Consider the following 19021-nt stretch of genomic DNA (forward strand, 5'->3'; position numbering starts at 1 on the left):
ATGCTAGATGTGTAAACTTGGGCATGTTACCTAACCTTTCTAACTGGATTCCACTTTCCTATCCGAAAGCTGTGGATGACTAGTCCTGCATATACATTAAGTTCCTAGAGACCCACATCTTACCGCCACCCTGGTAATCTCTCATCTCATGCCTCTTGCCATTCTCAGTAGTACCGCCAGAATGAGTTTCTTAAAATTAAAATCTGAGCGTCACTTCCCTTATTAAGCCCCAGGAGCTTCCCAGGAGTCCTAGGATAACGATACAACTTCTGTAGTCCTCTCCAACCTTGCATCACTTCAGCCAAAGTGAAACGTGTCTTGTCCTCTCCCACCTGAGGGCCCTCATTGCGCAGTTTGCTCTCCCTTCTTTCCTACTCGCCCTTCAGATCTCAGCCCTGTCACCCCTGGCCAGGCCAGGTGCCCCTTATGTGTGCTGTCACGGTTCCCCACACCTACAAACTTGCCGTGGTTTGTAATTAAATACTTGTATGATTATCTGGTTCATGTCTGAAACAGAGGTAAGGAGATCTGTCTGCTGTCGTCATGACATGTAGTAACTATTCATTACGTACGGGGACTAAATAAATGATCTTAAACAAATGTAGGAGGGAGGAATGGTTCATCTTTTATGGATGGGAAATCCAAGACTGAGACAGGGGAGCTGAGCTGCCAAAGGTCGCACAGTGGGGATCAAAGCCTGCTCTAGTGTGCGCAGCAGCTGTCCCGCCGCAGCGACTGGGGGCCAGATGGAAAGCAGCTTCATCTGCCAGAGGTGCTGGGCCTTGATGATGAGAGAGGGATGAGAAGTTAACTGAATTTTGAAATAAGAACTAAACATCATTTCCCAAAATATAGCACCTTTCTCTGAAAAAGCACAAATACTTTGCAGGTGACATCCGCCACATGTAGCACATTAAAATCCCCTAAAGGCAACATGCTGTCAAGTTACGGGAAATCTTAGAAAATTTTGTTTCAGAAGAGCCGGGGGACGGGGATGGAGAGAGGCAGAGGACTTGAAACATCTTGGCGGGGCAGGTGCATGCGGACCCAATCACCCTAAGGAGGTGGAGCCATTGCTGACAGATCGTTGAGAATGGGAAGGTGGAAGGTGCAGGTGGACATGGGACATGGGGTGGGGTCGTAGGGATCAGGCTTAGGGGAGGCTGTGCCTCCTCTGGGGGTAGAAGGCAATGTGCATGAGAGTTAAAAGCACTGGGACATTTGATCATGCACAGTCCAGAAATTAAAGATGCATATTTGCATAAGGGGCATTCATGTGGACGGTGGGGGAGGAAGGAGGGAGGCAGCTGGGTGGTGGCAGGCTCTAACAACAGTGCTGTCGTGTGGGGTCTCAGCTCCCGCTCCCCGCACAAGAACGCAGGACATGGTGAGGCCAAAAAGGAACACCCACGGAGCCAGGCATAGGGGAGTCACACCACTATATTTTCGATGGCGGCTGGTCGAGACACAAAAGCAAACATCCGCCTGTATCCCAACAAGGGGTCTTCCTGCACCCCAGTCTTGCTGGGGGCTGGGCGAGATACAAGGAGTAGGATCCACACGATCCACAATCCACCGTCTGCTTCTCTGCCAACCAACCAACCCCCCAGCGTAGCCACAGCAGTTATATCAGTGGCCAATGGCTCTGGTTACAGCCGACGGCCAACTAGCCACAGCTGATGGCCATCTACTACCCAAGCCAGCACCTCCCCACGTGAGGCCGAGAGCCTGAAAACTGCTCTCTGGGGCTCTGTCCGCACAAGTGGGAAGATTGTGGTGGACACCATGAGCCCGCCACCAGGAGGCTCTCCAAGCAGCACTCAGTGGTTAATGGACAGAGTGCAGGGCTGCCCAGCCTCAAGGACTAGCAGGGCAGAGAGGACAGGAGGTTCAGGGAGGCCTGGATAGGGGGGACACGTGCAGACAAAGGTGGAAGGTGAAGCCAGCGGGGAGGGGACAAGCAAGGGTGGAAAGTGGAAGGGAGGACTGAGTTTCCAGAGGGTTCTGGAGGCAGAATCTGGGAGCTATCTGTAAGATGACAGGAGAGTGCCTTCCTGTAGGGCCAACCCTTCTGGATGTTCTCGCTAGGAGGGTTGGTGATGAGAGCGAGAGTGGGCACCCCGGGTCCCCAGGGCGGTGGCTCTTTCCAGCCAGGAAAAGCGTCCCAGTGCCAGCCTCAGAGTGGGACTGACCAAATCCACAGCTGTCGCCTGCAGTACCTCAGCCAAATCCCTTTGACCGTTAGCAACAGAAACCTGCTGGAGTTAGTGTAAGTAAAGGAGGATTTAATGCAAGAAGTCAGGAAACTCTCCCAGAAAGGGCCACAGGAGCCCCCACAAAGCCTGAACTCAGGGACGTTAGGGGCTGCAAAGCCCGTAAGAAGAAGGTAGCCTCTGTTTGTATCAGTCTGTCTATCCTTTGGTCTTTGGTTCCTGGCTCACCCAGGTTCCCATCTCTACTTCTCTCTGTCCATCTGCCTCATCCCCCTCTGGCTCTCTCTGCTCAACCACGAGCCTGACCAGCCCACAGCCCCCCAGTGCCTGTTCATCTCAAGCGGCCAGCTCTGATGGCTATTCTCGTCCTGCGGCCCCAAGCTCACATTTCTCAGGGGGAACATGAATAACCAACTTGAATTGGTACCCACCTACACACCGAGCAGCTTGTGGTGTGTGTGGGGGACAGACGTGACTGCCTGGAAGGGATGAATCTCCTAGAGAGGAGAGCTGCAGCCTGTATGCCTGGCTGGGGCTGCCAAGGCTGGCAGTGGTTGGTGCCAAGAAACCTGAATGAGGGCAGGCACAGAAAGCCAACGGCCCAATATGGCCATGGCCATCGAGGAGTTGAGTTCCAAAGGCTCAGGAGACCAGTGTGGATACCAGTCCACTTGTGTGGAGTAGTGTCACAGCTGTGGTTGTGGGGCACAGTCCCGAGGAACTGTCCAGGCAGGATGGACACATACGGCCCCCGTGGGAGGCCCTGGAGCAGCCTTGGTGCGAAGGTACTAACCCCTCGGTGCAGAGGGCAGCGTTTGGCGTGTCCTTCGCTGCCACAGTGCTCCACACCACCTTGAAAGGATGCCTGCCAGCCCCTGTCCTCAGACAAAGGGAGAAGCAGATTGTGGAGGAGGAACGTGTTGTTTTCCAGGGAGGATGAACCAGCTATGCAACTGCCTGGAGCCGCGAGTGATGGACGACGACATGCTCAAGCTGGCTGTCCAGGAGCAGGGCCCACAGGAGGAGGCCGGGCAGCTGGCCAAGCAGGAGGGCATCGTCCTTAAGGACGTCCTTTCCCTGCAGCTGGATTTCCAGAGTGAGTATCCTGGGGAGAGCAGGGCCTTCGGGCAGGCCCCTGGCTTCCTCCACGCCACATACCAGCCCCAGGATTCCATGCAAAGTCCGTATCAAAAGATTAAATTCTCCCACTCCAAATCTGAGTGAACCACATCGGCCTTGGTGTCTTGGCAGGTGGCACCTAGAGGCTGGTCCCTAGCTGTCAGGAGGGAGCTGTGGGGAGGAGGAGCAATGCAGTGGGAGAGCAGCTTTGAAGGAGGGACAGGAAACGGGCCATGAGGCACCATCACCGTGTGTTTGACCGGCTTCACCCTCCTCATCCTCCCCGAGGCACTGCCTCAGCCTGCCCGAGCCAGACCGAGGACCCAGCAGTGGGCAAGGCCCTGGTCCCCACAGGCGTCCCCGGAGCACGGCCTCCAGGACCCATCACACTTCTGCGGGAGCCAGCTGGCCTCCCAGAGCAGTGGTGGCCCCTGAGCCACAGCCCCCTCTGTGGGGAGAAGTTAAAGGGACTGCAAAATGACTGTCACCAGAGGGGGCTGTAGGGTTGAGCACCTTCTGTTTGCTCCCCCTCCCCAACCTAAGGTTCAGTCAGCCAATATTTCTCAAGTATCTGTTATATGCCAGCTGCTATTCTAGGTACTAGGGATTCCACTGAACAACAAAGACTAAAATACACTATTGGTCGTTGGTCTTTGTATGCCAAAGTAATATGTGCTATGGACAAAAATCAAGTAAGGAGAGGAGCAAAAGGAAACTGGGGGTGGGGTGCAGTGTTTTATTGGGTGGTCAGAGAAGGTGACAATTGAGCAACACTAGTAGGAGGTGAGGGAAGAATCCATGTGGAGATCCAGGGAAAGTGTCCAAGGCAGAGAGAATAGCCCGTGCGAAGGCCGTGTGTGGACACAGGTCAGAGAGGTCCTGGGGTCAGCTAGCATCGGCCTGCGGGGCTGAGAGGGCGTTGGGCTTGTACCGTGAGTGAGGTGGGAGCCCTGGGAGGTTCCTGAGCAGAGGAAGGAGAGGGCGGGCTCCAGGTTTTCACAGGATGCCACTGACTGCGGGGGGACAGACTGGCGGGCCCAAGGGCCAGAGCAGGGGTCTAGCGCGACAGCTACTGCTGTGGCCCAGGGAGCAGTGATGGTGGGCTGGGACCAAGATGCTGGCAGTAGACGAGGATTCCGTATCTACGCTGAACATTGACCTGGCTTTTGGGGCAGTCCTGTCATGCGCGTAACTCATTTAGAGCTAACTGCCAAACACATCTTGGTTTTGTTGAGTTGTTTTGGCTTTTCCACATGAACTGCTGATGTGTCGCGAAAAGCCAGCGTGCAGTTGTGCCAGGCAGAGCACCCAGCTTTGCGGGAGCCACCCAAGGGGGTGGTATCTGCAAGAAGTCAGCCACAGCCAAGGGCTGTCAGTCTAAGGCCAGGGCCAGGGAAGATGACTGGAAAATCCAGACCAGGATGGGAGGTGGCTGAGATCCTGGGGCTGAACTGGGCTCTGCCCAGAAGCACAAGGAGGGACGGTCGCTGGTGTCATTCTGGGAAGTCTGGCCACAGAGAGCTGGGGGACGGACACCAGTCCCACCTGGCCCTGGGAGCCCAGGGGAGGCAGGACCCTGGGTGAGAGAAACGCTGTCCATTCACCCCATGGATACGTGGCTCGAAGAGGGCAGCGAGGAGAGCTGCTGTGCTTCCCTGAGGACCTCGCAAGCTCAGGGCAAACCCTACCCCTCTGAATGAATACTGAAGCTGCTGCCCTGAATATGTGGTTATTAAGGGCACTTTGTATTTCACCCCCTTCACTTCTGTATTATTTCAGTCTTTTAATGAGTGTATTCTAATTTTACAAGTTTTAGAAATCATTACAAAAGTAAATATAGGAAAAAAGGGGCATATAAGCAACAGAGGTATTTGTGGCTTCTAGAAAAAACTGGGGACAAGTATAGGCCTCTAGAAGCTGACGTGCACAGTACATATTTATAGTTAAGTGTTTTCAGAACTCTTCTGGCTGCCAGTGATAGGAGCCAAACGCTGCGTGGTGTAGGAGCAAAGGAATGAGTCGGCTGTGTAACTGTGAAGGTGGTCTTCAGGGACACCAGGCTCAGGTGCTTTGGTGACATGAGAAACCTGACTCTCCTATGGTGTGGGCCATTTATGCCATTCTCCATATGTGAACATTTGGGGTTCCCACTATCTTTCTGCCTCTCATGCACCTGTAAGGTATTTTCTTTGGGCACATACGTGTCTTTGCACAGATTCCAAGTAGAGAAACTGCAGGGCCAAAGGGCACGGACATTAAACATTTAAGTACACGTAGCTAAATTGCCCTCCAAAATGGCTGAACTAGTTGACTGGCCCTCCCACCAACAGTGCAGAGGGAGGCATTCGCCCTTCAGCCTTGACTCTGTCACATGGCAGAAGGAACAAGGAGGACCCCTGCCTGCGTCCTGTGTCCTGTGCCCAAGTGGATCTGGCCTCCCAGGCAGCCCCCGAGCCTGGCCCTAGAGGCCCGTGCCCTGAGCAGATCCAGCCCGCCTTCACAAGGACCCCCACCCACCAACACACGCATGGACCCAGTAGGCCTCTATGGCCCACTCACTACGCACGGTGCACTAGTGGGGACTCAGAGCTCCTCAATGCCCGGCCCACATCTCCAGGGCGCTCACAGACTCCAGGGCGAGGCAGCGGATTGTGGGACCTTATGTGTGGTAGCACTGGTCGCCTCGCTCCTCTGATGCATTGGGACCAAACTCTACCCCCACGCCGAGGCTGGAGCCCGCTGAAGCATCTCCTCTGATCGTTGCAGACATCCTCCGCATGGACAACCTCTGGCAGTTTGAGAACTTGAGGAAGCTGCAGCTGGACAATAACATCATTGAGAGGATCGAGGGCCTGGAGAACCTCACACACCTCGTCTGGCTAGGTAAGGCCCTTCCTGTGTGTGTCCGCCCTCATCAAAGGTGAGAGCCTACCAAGGTAATACTTGCCAAGGTAATTGTCTCCCCAGGCAATAGTCTGCTGCCGGCCCACCATTAGCCCAGGTGCAGCAGACGCTCTGTCTGCTGGGAGCAAGAATGCCACCTTTTTGTTAAAAGGCAGGGCCTGTGCTGGGTAGACACAGCAAAGATGTGCCAGGACAGAATATTCTATTCCCACCTGCCAAACTTCCCAGTTGTGGGGACGTCAAAGGAGCAGCCTTGGATTCCTTCTAGTTACTCCGGACTCAGGTTGACAGATAACCATGGGCCCTACCAGTCAGGGGGGCTCAGATAAAACCAAAAAAAATCATCACAACTATTAGTTGCACTTACTACCTGCTAAGCGTGGGCCTGTATGCTTTTTATATGAGATCTTTTAATCCACACAGCTTCCCCATTGTAGAGATGAGCAAACTGAGGTCACAGGCTCCCAGCACTGCTCTGCCTGACTCTGGAGCTGTGGCCCTCACTGCTGAGACCACAAGGGTCCTGATGAACTGTGTCCACCTGCTGGCCTTCAGAGGCAGCCTCATAACTGGTGAGGGGCAGGTGGACACCTAACAGCGAGGGGGGCCTGGCTGGCGAGCTCTTTATAACTGTCTTGTTTAGCTCTCACAGCAACCCTAAATGATAGGTATCTGTTACTGTCCCAATCTACTGAAGAGGAACTGAGGCTCCCAGAGGCCAAGGCACTTACTTGCCTGAAGCTTCACCACCAGGAAGTAGCAGGGCTGGGGTGCCTACCCATGCCTGTCTGAACCCAAAGTCCACGTTCCCTCCATCCTGTCAGGCTGCTTCCCCATAAAGAGCAGCCTGGGCACTGGTGTACCTCTCCTTTCCCCTACAATTGTGCTGACAGTGGACAGCCCACAGCGCCACACAGGCAGGACCATGCTGCCATTTCACAGGTGCAGCGTCAGAGGCAGACCACAGCCAGGGCTCCTGACGGCTAGGCCCAGGCACCCACTTCCGGCACCCCAGCACTCAGCCGTGCTCAGTCCCGGGCTTGGCAGCACAACTGCAGCACCGGGAGTCATCTGTTTCTCTAGGAGATGAAGGAGGAGAAGAGGGTGCTGGGTCAGCCCCGACCCTGAGCCGTGTCCCCCTACCCCGAAGGCCTACCAGGCACCGGCGTCTGAATGCTATGCTTTTAGGCCAGAGCGACCAGGTCCCTTGGCTATAAAACAAGTGCCACAGCTCCCTATTAGATGCCCCCCTGATGCCCAGCGTTCTGTGGTATCAGGGTGAGAAAGCTGTGGTCAGCCTTTACCCCTCAGAGGCTCAGAAGCCAGCCGTTGCCCAGCCAGTGACCTAGCCACAGCTGGAAGAGCTGCGTCCCTGGGATGTCAGGGTTCTGATGGTTCAGCACAGCCCCCACCTACATGCACAAACCCTGCGGGTGGCCCGCCACCATCTGCTGCCCTAAGGCCCAGGATAGACTGGAGCTGGCAAGTGCTGGCCCTGCAAAGCTGGCCATGCTCATCTCGTCCCACTGGCATTCAGGGATGTCTTGTTGGTAGCTTGAAATGGGCCGTGGTGGGAGGAGTCCTTAAACCACAGAAATCAGCAAGCCCCACAAATCAGAGCTTCCCTCACCCCACCCCCCGTTGCTAAACATTTACCTGCGTCACACAGCAGCTTCCAGTGCATGTAGCCAGGCCTCCAAGGAGTAGAAGCTGGCTGCATGGTGGGAAAGGAGGTGGCTGGCGGCGCATGTGGCCGTCGCCAACGCACTTCCCAGCTCTGCCCATGTACTGACTGATTTTACACAGTTATTTCAGCCCTATGATCCGGTTTCTTTATGTGCTGTGTGATCTTGATCCCGGCCCCTTTGAATCTTGGTTTCCTCATCCATAAAATCCAGGAGGTGACAGCTATGCTGTGAGGATTACATGAGGTAATGCACTGAAAGGGCGATAGTCTCGGCTGTCACAGGTGAGTGTCCCGTGGTATACCAAGGAGGCTGAATTCAGAAGGAGAAACTGACTCTACAAATCACCTTTTTAAAAAAAAAAAATTTATTGGGTAACAGTGTGTTTTTCCCAGGACCCATCAGCTCCAAAACCAGTGGCCGTTTTCAATCTGGTTGCAGGGGCGCAGCCCACCATCCCATGCAGGAGTCAAACCGGCAACCTTGTTGTAAGGAGCACGCGCTCTAACAACTGAGCTAACAGGCCGCCCCGAAATCGCCTTCTCAATGTGATAGCTTGCAGCTATCGTGGCCATATTTCCAAGTTCATGGAAAATTCCGTTTGGGTGTCTGGGCCATTGGAGTTCCAGGACAGGGTGGCAACCCCAGTCCCAACCAAAAACCTGTGGTGGAGAAAGTCCAGTTGTATTCCCAAAGATGTGAAACTTGGGTTAGAGAGCATCCTGACGTCTCAGCTGAGGTTGGGCTCGGGCTTGGCGAGGGAAAGGGAGCCTGAGTCAGCCGTGATGTGGCTGGAAGAACTTGGCCTGCCGCCTGTCCAGGGAGCAGCCCTGGGGGAGCTATTGGCACCACCAATGGCTGTGGTTTGGGGTAAATCATTGAGCCTTTCTGAGCTTCAGCTCCCCATCTGAGCGAATGGGGAGAGAAACTCCAAACTGCCACTCTGGGGGCAGTTTGTCTGGGAATATACACACAAGCATTTTATAAACTGGTAAATGTTACACAGACAGATATTATGACTAAAACACCGTAGAAGTGAGGGAAGGAGACACTCCCTCTTGTCTCCCCCACCCCAAGATACACTATTTCAGACCTCCCAGTAAGCAGTTCCATTTCAGGACAATGACAGAGCACAGGCGTGGGTATTGGGCCATGTGTCCCCAGCCAGGAAGATGATTGGCGGGACTGGAGGGCCGATGAAAGTCTGAGGCCACAGGAAGGAATCCATGCACGGCTTCTAGAAGACCATTAGCTGCCAGACAGTGAGTCAGTTCCCAGCCCGACGACTTGGGGCTGGCTCACAGAGCATAAGTAGCTTTGATGGTTTTGTGGCAGGACACTCCACCCCCTCACCTGTCACTCAACCCTCATGGCCCTCTTCCTTCCAGACCTGTCCTTCAACAACATTGAGGCCATCGAGGGGCTGGACACACTGGTAAACCTGGAGGACCTGAGCCTGTTCAACAACCGTATCTCCAAGATTGACTCTCTGGACGCCCTGGCCAAGCTGCAGGTGCTGTCCCTCGGCAACAACCAGATCGGCAACATGATGAATGTGAGCACAGGGCCCGGCTGAGGGTGCACCCGACCCCACCCCCCAGGTCAGGGGGAGCTGGAGCCTGGGGGTCTGCGGCGAGGGGAAATGCAGGCTCAGCCTTCCAGATCGTCCCTTTTTTCTAGAAAAGCTGGAAATCCAGATTATTCTACAAGAGATCTGATAACGTTTAAACAGCATGCTTCATGAAAGCCCATCTGTAGGTGCCACTTGGCACCCTGCCTTGGTGGGGTCTCTGTCTTCCTCTGAGCCCCACCCTCAACAAACCTTTGCTAAGGTGGGTGTGGGGCATTTGGCCTGTGCTCAGTGGGTACAGAGACCAAAGCTACAGTCCCTTTGGGGGTGCCCAGCACACACCCACATAATCAAGACACACAAGATGACAAGAAGCCTGGGTCCACCCCCAGAGTGTCAGGGGTGTATGTGTGAGTGGGCAGGGGCCATTGGTCATTTGGAAGGTGGGCTGGACCCTGCCCACCCCCACAACACGTTCGCAGCAGCGAGCTGGGGCCATGACCCCAGCGGCTGGGGGTGTGGCATCTTTCATGAGGGTCCTGTGTCAGAGGTGACATTACCAGATTTCTCCTGGATCAGAACCATTGCTGGGACCCGTTTTTCCGGCTTGCCAGTCAATTCTGGGAACGTTCCACTACCCTTTCAAGATTCCTTTTCTACTTAGGTCGGTCAGATGGCCTAGGTCCAAATCCCAGCCACACGCCCTAAGGCTTGAACCTTCTGTGCCTCAGTTTCCTCATCTGTAAAATGGAGATAATGGCCATAACCTACCTGCCAGGAATCAAGTGAGGTGATGAGCGTGAGGCAGGCACTGCATTCAGGGTCAGGCTGGATACTTTGTTAACAAAGGGAGGACTGTGATAGCCGAGATCCTTCCTGAGAGAGTGGTGGGAGAGGGGAGGTGATTTTTGAATCACTCACAGAAAGATGATTGGAATTTTGTCATTGAGCAGAAGGACCAGGCTTTCTGGGAGGAGGGCGTGGCTTGAGCAAACCAAGGCCAGGAGATGCGCTCAGGGTGCCTGCCTGGGAATGCACATTCCCTCGAGGAGCTCAAGGTCACTGGAGGAGGTCCAGGGGGGTGTTGCAGGGCAGCGCCCAGGACAGCAGAGGGGAGCTGTGGAGGCTTTGGGGCTTCGGTGTATTTTGGAAGGAAACTCTGCCACCGTGAGGATGGATTTGAGGGGGAATGTGTGAGTGGGGGAAGCAAGGATAGCGCCCTCAGAAAGACACAGCGTCTCTGCTGCTCAGGCGATCCCAGGGAGCAGCAGTGAGCAGAGGGCAGGAAGAACCAACTTGCAGGTGTGGTACTGAGATCGCTGCTCTAAGTGATGGCGGTTACCCTCTGCTGGGCCCCCAGGGGATCCAGGATGCCTCCCAGGAGTGAACACCTGAAGGGCCAGAGCCTGAGGCATTTATTCCCCATAGCTGAGGGATGTCCCAGAGATGAGCTCCCGCCTGCCTTTGCTTCCGGGTGGTCCTCAGAGAGCTGAGGCAGGTGCAGGGATGAGACGGGCATTACCAGCGGGAGTCCAGCCCAGCGGGCGCTGAGCCCAGGGCATGCTGAGGGCCACCACGAGCAAACGGGACCATTCAGCACCATGATGACGGGTGCTGGGAAGAAGGGCAGGCTTATCGCCGGGCTTCAGGGATGCAAGTGCCTTCTGCCTCTCGGCTCTGCTGTCCTCAGCATCTCCTGGGCTGCTGCTTTTCATGGTTGTAGTCAAGGCCACTGGCTTCCTCAACCACATCTGGCCGGGCAGACAGCTCAAGAAATCACCTCCTAACAGAGACACTTTGTTCTGAGCAGAGCCCACACCCTCCCTCGACCAATATCAGAGCTGGGGGATGGCCAGGCGGGATGGCTCGATGGCTGGCTGGAGTGGGTCAAGCTCCAGTTTTGACCTGTATTTAAGTCTGTGCAGTGGGGCCGAACCCCAGAGGCCATGTAGTCTTGGAAGTTTGCCACCCACCCCAGGCGGGAGGGTGTAAACCAAACCCGTGCTCTTTTCAGGGCTCGAGTCCTGATTCCTCAGCCTGCTTCTGCTCCGTGCAGCCGGCCCATAGGACCCTGGAGGGTCTGCGGAGTGGAGAGCTGAGTGGAGAGCTGAGATTTAATCAGCTACTGACTGTCTGACGTGAGGCAGGGACTTAGCATTCTGGGGGCGCATTTGCCCATCTGTAAAATGAGAAGAACAGTAGTCTCCCCCAGGTTGTTGTGAGGGTTGAATCAATTAGAGAGTGCTAAGTAGCTCATACAGGGCATGTCACATAGTTGGTACACAGGAAGTGGTTGTTATTCAGGAATTTCTAGATTTCTAGATACATTTTGCTGTTTGAAAACCTCTCTGAGCATTTCCCAGCTGTTCCTGCCTAGGTAGGTCCAGTACCCCCCAGGCCTGACTTGTTATCCCTTGGACATCAGAGACTTCAATGGACCCCAGGCGTTGTCCCATATGAAGGTCCAGGCCTACCCTTGGAGGTGGATGCCCACTCCCAGGCCATGTCCCAGCCCGGCTGTGGACACCCCTGTCCCTCCCCTGACCTTGGGCACTCTCCCATTCCACCCCTTCAGGGACTGGCAGAAAGAAACTCTATCCCCGTTTCCAGTGGGATGTTGGGTACCAGGTAGCCCATACAGAAGAAAAGCGGGTAAAGCTGGTCCCCAGAGAGAAAGAGGAAGGAAGAAGATGGCTGGGGGAAGCCGCCGGGGAGTGCCGAGGTATCTGGGCCTAGGTCTCATTGTTCTGGAGGCCTGGTCACAGGCCAGAGATGCTGGATTCCCTGCATCCGCTTTGCCTAGTCAGGGGCCAGCCCCTTTGGTGTCTTCCCTTGGTAAGTCAGAGTCCTGACTTAATCACTGCAAACCCACCTGTGACTTTAGCTCTTACCTGCACTGTATATCTGACATCTAATTATACACTTTCTTGTTATTTATTTACTTACTAGGCTTCTTTTAATACCTTTTTATTGCACTGAAAACAAGCAGATGTTTCAGCAGAACTCAGGGCATGCAGGGAAGAGCCCCTCTCACTCCTGGCCCTTTCCACAGGCCACAGCTGCTTCTAAGTTGCATGTATCTTTCCAGGCATCTTGTTTAAACGTTTCACGTGATTGTCACATCTGTCTGGCTAACCCTCCACGTGCCTGCCTTCGGTCATTCCCTCTCCTTCTGAGTCATCAGTTCCCTCTCTGCTGGATCATTCCACTGCTTACATAGATGTGGCACGATGTATTTTCTAGTCCCCAACAGGTGGGCACTTACGTTGTTTCCAGCCTCATGTCGTTAAACAGAAGCTATAATGGATGTCTTGAAGAGGGCTTACTTTAAACCTGGATGAGTCCATGTGGAATTGCTGGGTTTGAGGGCATTGTACACCTTTTATGTTGATGGATCTTGCCACATTTTCATCTATAGAAGTGAAACTATTTACAAACCCACCAGCAATTATGAGAGGACCTATTTCCTCTCTCCTTCCACAATATACTTGGTTATCAGACCGTTCACTCTTTAACAATCTAAAAGACGAAACGTGAAATTTCACTGGGAGACCTCTTAAAAATTAAACCACATCCTATCTCCCCACCCCATATACACTTAAAACTCCAATGGCTTCCATTGTCCTTAGAACAAAATCCAAACTCGTGACTGCAGCTTTGACCCAAGTCTTACACGAATCAGCCCTGACTTCGTTTCCAATCTTGCCTCAAGTCCTGCTCAAACTCCCTCCCCAGCCAAGCTGCAGCCAACCTGGCCTGGCTTAATTCCTGGCATATGCCAAGCTCTCTCCTGCTTCGGGGTCTTTGTGCTGTTTTTGCTTCGGGGAATGCACTCTCTGCCCTCAGAGACTTCTGACTTCCCTAACTGAAAAAGACCTCGCTATTATTTTTTCTCATGACGAATCTTTATGTTTTTATAGCACTTACCCAAAAAAGTAATGATTTTATTTACTTTTTAAAACATTCTTGTGCCCTACCCCTAGAATGCTCCTGCGATAAGGGCAGGGACCATGTTGGTTTTGTACCCCCTAACTCACCAAGGCCTAGCATGTGCCTGAGGCCTGATAGGTACTTAATAATGTTTGTTGAATGAATACATAAATAACTGAACAATTCCTACAGAAAAGCATGCTAGGTTTCTTTTCTGTCTTTTGCAGAGTAGGACAGTGTCTAGGTGCTCAGAAGTTGCTATGAAAGAAAATACAGGCATACCTCAGAGATATTGCAGGTTTGGTTCCAGACCACTTCAATAAAGTAAATATCATAATAAAGCAAGTCACATGAATGTTTTGGTTTTCCAGGGCATATACCGTGTTTCCCCGAAAATAAGATCTGGCTGGACCATCAGCTCTAATGTGTCTTTTGGAGCAAAAATTAATATAAGACCATGTCTGACATTACATTATATAAGACGCAGGCTTATATTATATTAAAATAAGACTGGGTCTTATATTAAGTTTTCCTCCAAAAGACGCATTGGAGCTGATGGTCTAGCTAAGTCTTATTTTCGGGGAAACATGGCAAAAGTTATGTTTACACTATACGCTAGTCTTATTAAGTGTGCAACAGCATTATGTCTAAAAACAGTGTACATACCTTAATTAAAAAAATATTCTTTTGCAACAAACTCAGATGCAGACAACAAACAGAATGGTAATTACCAGAGGGGAAGGAGGCTGAAGAGGGTAAAATGAATCAAATACAAGGCGATGGAAGGAGACTAGACTTCCGGGGGTGAGCACACAGTAGGCTATACAGATGTTGTGTTATAAAGTTGTGCACCTGAAACTTGTATAAGGTTATTAACCAATGTTACCCAATAAATTTAATTTTAAAAGTTTCACTACAAAAAATACTTTATTGTTAAAAAAAATACTAACCATCATCTGAGCCTTCAGTGAGTTGTAATCTTTTTGCTGCTGGAGGATCTTATCTCAGTGTTGATGGCTACTGACTGATCAGGGTGGTGGTTGCTGAAGGCTGAGATGGCAATTTCTTAAAATAAGACAGCTATGAAGTTTGCTGCATCCATTGACTCTTCCTTTCGTGAACAATTTCTCTGTAGCATGTGATGCTATTTGATAGTATTTTATCCACAGCAGAACTTTCAAAATTGGAGTCAATCCTCTCAAACCCTATAGCTGCTTTATCAACTAAGTTTATGTAATGTTCTAAGACCTTTGTTGTTATTTCAACAATCTTCAGCATCTTCACCAGGAGTAGATTTCATCTCAAGAAACCACTTTCTTTGCTCATCCATAAGAAGTACTTCCTCATCTGTTAAAGTTTTATCATGAGATTGCAGCAATTTGGTCCCATCTTCAGGCTCCACTTCTAACTCTAGTTCTCTTGCTGTTTCCACCACATCTGCAGTTACTTACTCCACTGAAGTCTTGAACCCCTTGAAGTCATCCATGAGGGCTGGAATCAACTTCTTTCAAACTCCTTTTGATCTCTTCCCATGAATCACAAAATAGTCTTAATGGCATCTAGAATGGTCAATCATTTCCAGAGGTTTTCAACTTATCTTGCCCAGATCCATCAGTAGAATCACTACCTATGGCCTTACACAATGTATCTCTTAAATTATAAGACTTGAAAGTCGAAATTACTTCTCTATGTATTGGCTGAATTTTATGTTAGCCGGCATGAAAACGACACTAATCTCATACACCTCCATCAGAGCTCTGGGAGTGACCAGGTGCATTGTCAATGAGCAGTAATATTTTGAATGGAATTTTTTGTTCTGAGCCATAGGTCTCAACAGTAAGCTTAAAATATTCAGAAAACCATTTTGTAAGCAGATGTGCTGTTATCCAGGGTTTGTTGTTCGATTTATAGAACATGGGCAGAGTAGATTTAGCGTAATTCTTAAGGACCCTAGGAGTTTTGGAATGGTGAATAAGCACTGGCTTCAACTTAAAGTCACCAGCTGCATGAGCCCCTAACCAGAGAGTCAGCCTGTCCTTCGAAGCTTTGAGGCCAGGCATCGACTGCTCCTCTCTGGCTACGTCTCCTAGCCGGCAGCTCCTCCAATAGGAGCTGTTTCATCTACACTGAGAAGCTGAGGTTACGGTAGCCCCCTTCATTATTGACCTTAGCTAGGCGTCCTGGAAGACTTGCGGCAGCTCCGCCATCAGCACGGGCTGCTTCACTTGCACCTTTATGTTACGGCGACGCCTTCTTTCCTTACACCCAGCTTCCAACTTTTCTTCTGCAGCGTCCTCACCTCTCAGCCTTCACAGAAGTGAAGAGAGTTAGGGCCTTGCTCCGGATTAGGCCTTGGCTTAAGGGAATGTTGTGGCTGGTGCGATCTTCTATCCAGACCAGTAAAACTTCCTCCATATCGGCAATAAGGCCTTTTCACTTATCATGTGTTCACTGGGGTAGCACTTTTAATTTCCTTCGAGAACTTTTCCTTTACATTCACAACTGGCCCACTGTTTGGCGCAAGAGGCCTAGCTTTCGGCCTGTCTTGGCTTTAATAGTCCTTTCTCACTAAGCTTCAGCATTTCTAGCTTTGGATTTAAAGTGAGAGGCATGTGACTCTTCTGTTACCTGAATGCTTAGAGGCCTGTGTAGGGTTATTCATTGGCCTAATTTCAATATTGCGGTGTCTCAGGGAATAGCGAGGCCCGAGGAGGGAGAGAGGGCCGGGCGGGATGGCCGGTCAGTGGAGCAGTCAGAGCACATACCTCATTTATCAATTAAGTTCACTGTCTCTTACGGGTGTGGTTTGTGGCGCCCAAAGCAATTACAATAGTAGCCTCACTGATCACAGATCACCATACAAATATAATAATAATAATAATAATGTTTGAAATATTGCAAGAATTACCAAAATGTGATTCAGAGACACAACGTGAGCAAATGCTGTTGAAAAAAATGCCAGTAGACTTTCTCGGTAAAAGGTTGCCACAAACCTTCAATTTGTGAAAAATGCAATATCTGCAAAGCGCAATAAAGCACAGTGCATAATAAGGTATGTTTGTATTAGCTATCTGGTTGACATTTCCCCCATTTTAATAAAAATAGGGTATACAAAAAATAAACAGTAGTTAGTGAAATATTCCACTAGCTGTTATCCAGTTAATTCAAGGTTAACTATAAATTGGATTCCACTTAATGGGAGAGATTTGGACCTTACACAGGGCTTCACAATCTAAAAAGGCACACCTATTCTGAGTGACCAATAATAACTATAACAACTACCACCATTTAGTGAGTAGGTGTCAGGGACTCTCCTATACACGTTTCATAGCTCATTTCATTTGGCCCTTATTACACCTCCTTATACCCATTTTACAGATGAGGAAATTGAGGCTCACACATGTTAGGTAACTTGTCCCATAGGTAGCATTTGAACCCAGGTCTGCTGGTTCTTTGGAAAGCCCAGGACTTACCAAAGGCCTCAGTGCAGCCGTCCTGCTTGGAATCCCAAACACCCCCTCACTGTCACTACACCCTGTGCTGAAGACATTATGGCTAAACAGAGTGCCAAAGAGAGAGACTCCCAAGGGTGTTTTCAGCTCTGCAGCAGCCAAGAAGATGGGTCTTCCCCCTCTGTTCCCCAGATCATCTACCTGCGGCGGTTCAAGGACCTGCGGGCGCTCAGCCTCTCTGGGAACCCCATTGCCGAGGCAGAGGATTACAAGATGTCCGTCTGGGCCTACCTCCCTGACCTCGTGTACCTGGACTCGCGGCGCATCGATGACCACATGGCAAGTGTCTCCCTTTGGGCCTCCCAGCTCTGTGAGACTGCTTCAGGTCCCCTGGTTTCATGGAAGGAGACACTGAGACGGAGCTCCCCATGTACCCGAGGAGGAGAGAAAGGGCAGCTCCCTCTTCCTTACTCCTTTCGCTGCCTCTGTCAGAGCGATTCCAGCAGGACCTTCATGGTCACTATTGAGTGCATGCTCACAATGGCCAGGCCCCTGCCATGGGGTGCCTCCAGCCCCCTCACAGCCAGCCTACACTGCCTGGTTTTCTGGATAACGTAGTCGAGGAGACCAAGTGAGGATCAGCCATTAGCCAGGAACAGCAGCTTGTGGCAGAGCCAGGATTCACCCGTACTTTATGTGACCCCAGAAACAATATTAACAGCTAACGGTTGTCATGCACTTATATGCAAAACACATTGCGTTATTTCACATTATTTTCACAACAACCTGTGATGTGGGCCCTGCTCTCACCCCCAGCTTGCAAATGGTGAGGTGACTCAGTCTGATCTCATGACCAGTGGTGGTCAAGTAGGGAATTGGACCCAGGCCGTCCAGCCGCAGAGCCTGTGCTTTCAGCTCCTGTGCAGCGCCGGCCCCCGGGGAGGGCCTTTCCCCATTCACCGCCTGGTCTGTCCTCCGCCTGGTCTGCCCACTGTCACGTCTGCCCACCGTCACGTCTGCCCGCCGCCTGCTCAGCCCTCTGCCCACTTCTTTCCCGCGGCCTCTGCTATACGCCGGTTCTCTCTCACTTGCTTCTTATTCTTTACAGAGTGATCAGTCTGTGGGCACTTCGCCCACTGGGAAAAAAGAATCTGCCCAGTTTGTGAGGCTTTGGCAGCGGAACCCGGGTGTCCCTGTGTGTTGGGAGCCAGGGAGACCGAGGACTGTTTGAGCTACCCTCTCCTTCTCACGGGAAGCGGTGCCTTTCCTGGGAGAAAGGAACCTGTCCTGGGGGCACCCTGAGTTGATGTGGGGAGCAGCCAGGAGAACCCAGTGGAAGCAAGGGGGAAGCAAGGCATGTAAGCGTACAGCTCAATGACGAGCAAGAGATCTTTAGAAGGGTTTCAACTCTGGGCAATGTAAACTGTTCGCAGCCAAGGCCCGTGTTAGGCATAAAACTACACTGATGTGTGCTGACATCAGGTTCGGGAGGAAACGGGCCCCAGACAGCGCAGGACGGAGAAGGCAAGCGGAGGCTCTGGGATTGCACGGACCTGGGGGAGCCCCTGCCTTCCTTTGTGGAGCCAACACACAGTTGGATCTTCCCACAGACACGTGAAAATGTCAGGAGGGAAAGACAGGGGCTGAGATGGATGTACGGGAGGGCGTTGGTGGTTAGGAGGTAGCTTCCCGGGGAGGTGGTTTTGAGCGGGGAGCTACAGGATGGGCAGGAGTTGGCGGGGTAAAGGCAGAAGGCAGAGCACGTGCAGAGGCCCTACGTGAGCAGGCCAGTTGCTGGAGTTGAGAGAGCTGGATATGGGGTGGGGGTTACGGGGTGGGGGTAGGCAGGCAGGACCTTGTCGGCCACAGCAGGAGTTTGTCATTAACCTGTGCCCAAGAGGAAGCCATACGAGGTAAACGAGGGGCTGCAAGATCATGTTTACATTTAACAGCTTGCTATGGCTGCTCGCTGGGAAGGAGTGCACACATTGGAGGGGGACAGGGTGCATAGGGAAGGCCAGCTAGCAGCTGAGGCGGGGCTCCTGGCAAGAGATGATGTGACAGATGAAGAGGCAATCAGGAAGGAGCACAGACAGACCTGGGCACAGCCCGGGTGCTGGCTGACTGGGGGCATCGTAGGACCCTGGC

The 19021-nt window shown here is 52.0% G+C and overlaps 1 protein-coding gene across 1 annotated transcript in view; it reads left to right on the forward strand.

Moving 5' to 3' along the window:
* The window catches only part of DRC3 (dynein regulatory complex subunit 3), a 37897-nt gene that overhangs the window by 1719 nt on the left and 17157 nt on the right, over nucleotides 1–19021 (forward strand). The window contains exons 2-5 of the mRNA XM_081029663.1: nucleotides 3145–3309; nucleotides 6099–6215; nucleotides 9310–9476; nucleotides 17066–17212. Of these exons, the coding sequence (XP_080885789.1) occupies nucleotides 3150–3309; nucleotides 6099–6215; nucleotides 9310–9476; nucleotides 17066–17212 (591 nt within the window). The 5' untranslated portion in view covers nucleotides 3145–3149. The remainder of the gene's footprint in view (nucleotides 1–3144; nucleotides 3310–6098; nucleotides 6216–9309; nucleotides 9477–17065; nucleotides 17213–19021) is intronic.

Source organism: Rhinolophus hipposideros (assembly GCF_964194185.1).
Source record: "Rhinolophus hipposideros genome assembly, chromosome: 20".
In the NCBI taxonomy this organism is placed as follows: Eukaryota; Metazoa; Chordata; class Mammalia; order Chiroptera; family Rhinolophidae; genus Rhinolophus; species Rhinolophus hipposideros.